The sequence below is a fragment of the Xenopus laevis genome, chromosome 8L (genome assembly GCF_017654675.1).
Source record: "Xenopus laevis strain J_2021 chromosome 8L, Xenopus_laevis_v10.1, whole genome shotgun sequence".
Lineage (NCBI taxonomy): Eukaryota > Metazoa > Chordata > Amphibia > Anura > Pipidae > Xenopus > Xenopus laevis.
Window position 1 is genome coordinate 131,301,778 of NC_054385.1, and position 8,798 is coordinate 131,310,575.

The 8,798-nt window shown below is 45.2% G+C and overlaps 1 protein-coding gene across 1 annotated transcript; it reads left to right on the forward strand.

Annotated features, from left to right (window-relative positions):
• The first annotated feature begins 2,296 nt into the window (after positions 1-2,296).
• Positions 2,297-6,878, forward strand: pmf1.L (polyamine-modulated factor 1 L homeolog). The gene is given in 5 exon segments (NM_001091138.1): positions 2,297-2,458; positions 3,874-3,979; positions 4,070-4,170; positions 5,862-6,057; positions 6,274-6,878. Coding segments are annotated over 5 exon segments (612 nt in total). The 5' UTR covers positions 2,297-2,303; the 3' UTR covers positions 6,328-6,878.
• The last annotated feature ends 1,920 nt before the right edge of the window (positions 6,879-8,798 follow it).

An 8,798-nucleotide genomic window follows, 5' to 3' on the forward strand; every position in this document is an offset into this window, starting at 1 on the left:
CTGCTTTACTAGATGATGTATACAGAAGCATTACAGTTAATTCCTTGCCATACAGAGTGCATTTAGCAGTGTTTGTGCATGAATAGCTCTAGAAATGATCAAGGAGCAATGACAAGGTTCCAGGGAGTCATGGAAATAGGATATTAATGCATAAATGATATTTTAGAGCAGAACTGTCCAACTGGAACCTTCCAGGTTGAATTTGGCTTCTTTTGGGATGTTGCTTATGCTGGCACAATCTGTTGCCGTATGCAAATTTAATGATGTACAAGCACCCGTTCAACGACCTGGACCAAATCTTCCCTGAGAAAATAGGCCAAGATCCTAAAGATTTTACCTCTATTAAAAAAAAAAAATCCAAAGTTCACATTAAAAGAGAAACTCATTTTTCAGTTTTATGTCTTGGAAATAGACAAGAAAGAGTGCTCGTTATTCAGCCCAATGAGAGAGGGACCAGGCTTAGAAATACTTTAGCAAGGTACTATGTATACTTTTCAGGCAAAAATACTGGCAGCCAATCACCCCTGCTTAACAATTGCTGTCAGAGAGCCCGGGAGTCCAAAGATGGCAGCCGCCCAGCCACCCTTTAAACACAGAAAGAAATCACCAGTGCTTTGTCTAACTACACTGACCCTAACCTGCTAGTGCCCCTATATATATATATATATATAGGGCTGCCCTGACATCACAGATGGGGCGGGGTGTGCAGGGGCACATCTTTAAAGGAAAAGTTCAATCCACACCGCCCCGCGGCCCACAGAAGTTGTGTGGATCTTGGTACAAACCTGTGGGTGTCGTGCCGGCTGAAAGGCAGCTAGAAGCAATGTTTACCTACAATGTATACCCAAAACACAGAAAGAAATTGCCAAGCTGCTAGAAACAAAAAAAAAAACATTATTTGTACACGAAAAAAGGAGAAAAATTGCCAGCGCACAGTTTGCCTTTAACAATCATTAAAAAAAATTACAAACAAAAATTGGTTAGTACCACACTTTGGGCACAATATGTGATCTCAAGGTAATTGCCTGGGACTTGCTGACTAGATCTCTGGAGTCAAGGGTAAGTACACCACGGTTTTACTACTCAGCCTCACTGTTTGCTGGGGGACTGAATTTTAATTGCACTACAAGATTAGAATGCTGTATAGGACTCAGGTTAAATGAGGAGCCTTGACTTGGCACGTGAGCTTACATGTACTGGCCAAAGTGTGGTACTAACACCTAATTTTTTTGTAATTATTTTTGAAGGCAAACTGTGCGCTGGCAATCTTCCTCCTTTTGCTACGCCATGTTGCTGTTATCATGTGATGTAACATAACGAAGCATCATTTTTAATTGCCAAGCAGCTCTGTATTGAGGTGCATTAATGGTGCTGTTTGGGACATCTTGATCCATCTTGTGTAAATGACTGTGTTCTTTAGATTTCTTTCCCCCTAATCTCCTGGAAATTAACCTGTACCTCAAACACATGTAACAGTGATGCTGACATTGGGCTTACTGCATTCCTGGGCCCCCAGCACTCCTAGGAGCCCCTTCCCCTATTGTTTGGCCCCCAGAACTCCTAGGAGCCCCTTCTCCTATTGTTTGGCCCCCAGCACGCCTAGGAGCCACTTCCCCCTATTGTTTGGCCCCCAGCACGCCTAGGAGCCACTTCCCCCTATTGTTTGGCCCACAGAACTCCTAGGAGCCACTTCCCCCTATCCTTTTGCCCCCAGCACTCCTAGGAGCCACTTCCCCCTATCCTTTTGCCCCCAGAACTCCTAGGAGCCCCTTCCCCTAGTGTTTGGCCCCCAGAACTCCTAGGAGCCACTTCCCCCTATTGTTTGGCCCCCAGAACTCCTAGGAGCCCTTCCCCCTATTGTTTGGCCCCCAGAACTCCTAGGAGCCACTTCCCCCTATTGTTTGGCCCCCAGCACTCCTAGGAGCCCTTCCCCCTATTGTTTGGCCCCCAGAACTCCTAGGAGCCACTTCCCCTATTGTTTGGCCCCTGAGCACAACATGGATGGAGTCCGGTTTCAATAGACAAACCTCAGATATTTATATTTCACAAAGCAATATATTTGGATGTATATAGATCTAAGGAAGCAATACAGTGTGACAGAGACTGACATCACGTGAGGTAATGTACCTCAGAACTACAGTTCTGTGGCACTTTGTAGGCGGGAACTCTATGTAGATTCGAATTGGCTACATGGCGGATGACTGTGTAATAAGCAGACGGAGTAGCCAATCACAATGCACATCGCGAAGCAACAAGTTTGGCGGGAGCCAAGTGGGCGTAGCAAGGACTGGCGCCCGAACAAGATGGAGGCGGAAGAGAAGTCGGCGGAGGGTTTCGCTGAAGGGGACCCTGGGACATCTCAGGAGATCGAAGCGGCGCCCAGCGAGAACCCCTCGAGAATGCTGATCTTTAATACCTTGGTGGACAAGTTTCTAGATGGGCTGGTGCAGGCGGGCAGGTACGGGACGGTCCCGGGCGTTTATTGGCTGGAAACGAAACAGTGCTAAAAGCCGATTGGCTGGGAACGAAACAGTGCTAAAAGCCGATTGGCTGGGAACGAAATAGTGCTAAAAGCCGATTGGCTGGGAACGAAACAGTGCTTAAAGGCGATTGGCTGGGTACGAAATAGTACTGAAAGCCGTTTGGCTGGATGGTAGCGCTGCTTGTATTCCATTGGATACCATCATATCATCGTTGTACCTTGATTGGCTGGAAAAATGTTATGGGAGCATATAGTAAATAGTATTAGTTATGGCTATGTCTCTGGGCTGGAGAGCTTACACTCTAGCCGCCCCAGCCTCTCAAATACATGCTATTATGTTACCGTGGACTCACAGTGAGTCTGGGCTGAGGAGCTAACACTTTATCCACGGAACCATAGAGATTTCCCCCTTATAGGAGCTTTGCTGGGATTCTGGGCGGAAGAGCTTTCACTCTAATTATGGCCTTGTGTCAGTTGGAAGAGTGTTCTGTCTTCTCATTGCTGCGCAGGTCTGTGAATCTCTTTTTCTAAGTGAATTCAGGAGTCAGAACCCGCAGTGCAGACAGTCTTGTCAGACATGACCGTCCCACAGTAGAAACCCAGTGAGAATGAGTGGATATTGGGATTTAATTTCATTAGTCCAAACCCTTTATTGGGTGGAGTTTCCCTTTAATAGGGACAGGGTAGAAATAGATCTAAAATAAATAAATAAATGTTTGTGGGTTTAAAGGGATACTGTCATGGGGAAACACATCAGTTAATAGTGCTGCTCCAGCAGAATTCTGCACTGAAATCCATTTCTCAAAAGAGCAAAAAGATTGTTTTATATTCAATTTTGAAACCTGACATGTGGCTAGACATATTGTCAATTTCCCAGCTGCCCCTGGTCATGTGACTTGTGCTCTGATAAATTTCAATCACTCTTTACTGCTGTACTGCAAGTTGGAGTGATATCACCTCCTTCCTTTCCCCCCCAGCAGCCAAACAAAAAGGTAACCAGATAACAGCTCCCTAACACAAGATAACAGCTGCCTGGTAGATATAAGAACAACACTCAATAGTAAAATCCAGGTCCCACTGAGACACATTCAGTTACATTGAGAAGGAAAAACAGCAGCCTGCCAGAAAGCATTTCTCTCCTAAAGTGCAGGCACAAGTCACATGACCAGGGGCAGCTGGGAAATTGACAATATGTCTAGCCCCATCTCAGATTTCAAAATTGAATATAAAAATATCTGTTTGCTCTTTTGAGAAATGGATTTCAGTGCAGAATTCTGCTGGAGTAGCACTATTAACTGATGTGTTTTGAAAAAAACATGTTTTCCGATGACAGGATCCCTTTAATGTTCGGACACGAACTCCGCCATTAACTCCTCCCTCTCTCTCCTCAGTTACCAGAGATTTGCCCGTTGCTACAAGCGCTTCTACAAACTGCAGCCGGAAATGACCCGCAGCATTTACGATCAGTTTGTGTTCCAGCTCCAGAATTCCATCAGGGTAAGTGTCAGTCTGGGGCGGGGCTTGATCGGGCCAATCGGGGCATTGGATGTTGCACACGTCCCTTTAATGGCAGAGTTATGTTTGTAGGATGAGATACAAGAAATTAGGGACGAGGGGAACCTGGAGGCGCTTTTGGACTCGCTCGACAAGATGGAAAAGGAGGCGGGAGACAGAACAGAACTGGCGTGGTGAGTACAGCAACCACCATAGAGGTGTCCAGCCTGGAACCCGAAGTACTAAGGGATCTACATACAGTCTACTTTGCTGCCTTTATAACATTCCATTCAGCAGGAGGAGCTTATTCATACAATCATCTGTGCATGTGTGGGGCATCTGCGCAATCCCAGCCAATATCCACTTACTACAGGTCACAGCTCCTCTTCTCTCCCTGCTCTTCTCATTATTTCTGCCCTTTGCAGTGTTGTCGGGTGTAATGTTCAAAATTAGCCAAAGTCGGCTACAAAACCAGCCCAAAAGTAGCCAACAAATAGCACGATATGTGCAGTGAAAACAAGTCTAAGAAAGAAATAAATATATATATAAAAATACGCCTTTTTTTAAAGTTTTTCCATGAAGCCAAATGGGACAGATTTGCCCGTCACCAGGGGCCGTAACTACAGAAGGGGGCCGTGGAGGAATAGGGGTCCCATAAGGCCCTAATTCATATACAATTTCAATAAATATTGGTAAATCGGGTCAACCTCTAGACATTTTGGTGGCCAGCAGATTTTTGCCCCAAAATTGTCTGAAATTGAGGAAAGTCACTAGGAAATGCGAGAATGCTTAAGGGTGACAGGAGACTTCTACACAGTCAGTCCCATTGCATGCTGGGTATTGTAGTCTTACATTCAATTTGTTAAACAAAAACTACATTACCCAACATGCATTGGGAGAGACAGGCTTGGTACATTAGGCAAGAAAAAACTTTGGCTGGTTTCCAAAGTAAAAACCAGCCAAAGGTCCAAAAAGTAGCCCAAATCTGTACCTTGGCTAGTTTGTCCTTTCAAAACTCGCCTGGGCTTTAATTTAGTAGCCCAATTTGGCTGGAAATCCACCAACCTGGCAACCCTGGCCCTTTGCACCAACAGTTGAACAGTAGAAATGCAGCCGTACCTTGTACTCTGTCCACTCCCCACAATGATTGGTCGGAGAGCCTATCCACCTATTTGTGTGTCAGCCTTAAAGAAGAAGGAAAACTACCACAGCAGTTTAATGTCAATAGATTAGTTGCAATAGTGCAAGCTAAAACACTATATTTATTCTGTAGACTGTTTTACCATACCTGAGTAATCAGCTCTAGAAGTTCTCTGTTTGTTTAGGATAGCAGCTGCCATATTAGCTTGGTGTGACATCACTTCCTGCCTGAGTCTCTCCCTGCTCACTCATAGCTCTGGGCTCAGATTACAGCAGGGAGGGGAGGAACAAACTGAGCATGCTCAAGCCCTATTCCTGGAGGTTTAAGCTGAAAACAGTTAGTCTGATACAGAAGCCCATGAGTACACAATAGAAGGAAAGAAATGTGGTGTTTCTTATGACAGAGGACTCAGAGCAGCATTACTTTGAGGGGTTACTGGTGTATTTATATAGATCTTTCTGATAAAGCTTATTTACTTTTAGCCTTTCCTTCTCCTTTAAGGGGCAGATACTCTGAGACATTTCTGGCCAATATTTGACCTGAGACTTTTTGCCAGATATCAGTCGAGCCGACCTATCAGAGGGCCCCATACACTGGCCAATAAGCAGCTGTACATATTCAGTCGGCTGCATTAGCTGAGTTTACTGTAAATGTAAGACCCACTTGGGTGACAGTTGCGGTGCAATGTGACGCCATTTGCTCTGGACTCTCCTAGTGATGAATAACCTGCATTGTGTCCATTAGGCGCCCCAGTGGGGTTCCAGAGCAGGACCTGCGCTCTCACCTGGTGCCCTACCTCCTGCAGCAGAGAGACTACCTGCACAAGGTCCTGAAAGAGAGAGAGGAGGAGAACAAGAGACTGGCCCAGGCTGTGCTGCTCGGCCGGAGGAAGATCCAGGAAATGCAGAAAGAGATCGAGACGAGGAAACAGGCCTGGCAGGTAAAGAGGCCACTCCCACTTTCTAACCCTATAGTTGGTATGTCCTGATCTCTCTACAGCCTGGGGTCTGTATGGAACTGCACCTCCCTGTCTGTAGTAGAGTATGACAGTAGGGCAGCTCCCACTCATAAATAAACAGAGTAAATAAACTGACAGGGCTTTGTATATCTCTGTGGAATAGGTTTCTTTATGAATATGTGATAATATGTTTCACAGGAGCTGAGCAAAGCCCAAAGGGAACTGATTCTGTCAGTGGAGGAGCCCAAGTGACTGTGCGCCGTTTAGTAGACCATTCCCAGGTGGATCTCTGCCCCGGGGGCTGATTGCTGCTCTTGTTTTGCTGGACCAACTGCATGGACAATACGTGGAGAGCGCGTATATCAATAAATCCGGTTGGACTGTTGCTATAGGAACGGGGACCAGGAATGTTCTTTGTTAGTCGGACACTAAAGATTTCTGTTATTGAATCTTTATTATGTTTGTCCCTACAGCTCACCAGTAGAAGTGAGTCTCAGAATTCCAGTTTTTACATGGATATTCTCATCCCCTTTAATTCTGATCCCATGTTTTTCCTTTAGGATATTATTAATACATTTACACCTTTAAAAACACAATTACTGCCATTGATTTAAGTGAAAACACACACAGGAATGTAGCGGCGACGTGTAGTTCAGCAATGGCCGAGTGGATAAAGAGAATTTATAGCCATAAATCGAGGCAGCGTTGCTGTTCTGTGCCTGGAGATGAAATAGAGGCAGTCATGTGACTACCAGGAATTGCTATTTTTCTGTATTCGCAAATTAAATCAGATTTTTGCAAGACGAGCCTACACTTTATTTTCATGTGTCCGTTTCCCTTTAATGGAATCATAATGTGGATAGACTTGTTTTTTCCCCAAAGGCTTGCGGCACAGCAGTGAGGGAAGGAGAGGGTCAATGGAGTTCAGCGTGGTAAATAGAGTGTGTGCTTGTCCGCTCCAGCTCACATTGGCAAGACTGGGACACAGAGAGGAAAGACTGAGGCTTGTGGTTAGAAGAGGAGCCCAGGCTGATTCCCTCTGCCTCTAACACTTGTTATAAAGCCAAAAAGAGCAGATGTTCGGTGCTCAAGAAACTCTCTGTACAATAAGCAGCTCTGAGCAATTAGTATGGCAGCACCGACTGCAAGCCTAGTGGCTTCTTGTAGAAAGGCATCAGGGCCGCTGTACGCTAAAACTCTCTGGGCCCTGCCCACTACCACAGGCCCCACCCTAGAGACCCCACACACTAAAAAGCCACACTAACATGGGCACATAGAAAAAAAATTGGAGATCAGGGGCTCCATAGAAAATTTAAAAATAAACCTTGGTGGTCAGGGACCCCATAGAATATTTGAAAAAAACTGGTGGTAGGGGCCTATAGAGTATTAAAATAATACAATGGTGGTCAGTAGTGATTTGTGGGCCGGCCTGAAACCTGCGGGCACCAAATCTTTGGGTCGCGGGCTTGAGCCCGCCCCTTTTGTGACATCACATGGTTCAGTGGAACTAATAAAAACATTGGGGTTCAGTCCAGTTTGTTTCTATGGGGGCTGCCCGGAAAAGCAGCGTGGCAGCTCCCGCCCGTATGCCCATTTATAGTTATTCATTTAAAGGGCCCCTGTGCTAATATAGCAATAAAGCTTTGCTATGAATATACTGCAGTTGTATCATTGGGCCTCAAGCTTCATAGGTATCTAGGAATGGCTCCCCCATCTGCTCAATACTGTTAGCGCTACTGTTTGTAAATACCATTACGCACTATGGGACATAGGAAGCAGCTCCTTCAAGGTAACCCATAAGTACTAGCCAATACTCTGTTACTATAGGGTTACTCGCCTGCACATGAAGTAAGGAACACTGTGTTATTCTGGGAATTCCGACTGCTTCGTGGTTGCTATGTTTACTGACCCTAGCAACTGTACAGTGATTGGAATAACAGACATGGCAACCAATTAGATTTCTGGCAGGAGAGAAGGAACTAGAAAGGCAAATCATCAGTAACATCATCATCATCACTGACTTCATTGTGACATCAGTATATTATAAGGTGAACTTCCCCTTTAATAAGGTGCTTATAACAAGAAGCTGTTTATTACGCTATGTGGCTGCTTTGCAATCTGACCATAAAACAAGTTCATTTACACCATTTCCAGTCTGTTTGTCATGGGGGTTTAATTCGATTTACGGAGGTTAATTTATCAACATTGGGCAAATCTGCACCTGAGCAGCAACCCATAGCAACCAATCAGAGAGTAGGTTTTTTTTGTTTTTTTTGCTACCAAGGGTAACTTCTGGGTCAAATAAATTGGCCTCATTGTGTCCAGCCCTATTTGTGTTCTCATGCTCTGATTGATTACAGGCTGGACCCTATCCATGTTCTCATGCTCTGATTGGCTACAGTTTGGACCATATCCACATTTTCATGCTCTGATTGGCTACAGGTTAGACCCTATCCATGTTCTCATGCTCTGATTGGCTCCAGACTGGACCCTATCCATGTTCTCATGCTATGATTACAGGCTGGACCCTACCCAGGTTCTGATTGGCTACACGTTAGACCCTATCCATATTCTCATGCTCTGATTGGCTATACGTTGGACCTTATCCATGTTCTCATGCTCCGATTGGCTATAGGTTGGGCCTTATCCATGTTCTCATGCTCCGATTGGCTATAGGTTGGACCTTATCCATGTTCTCAAGCTCCGATTGGCTATAGGTTGGA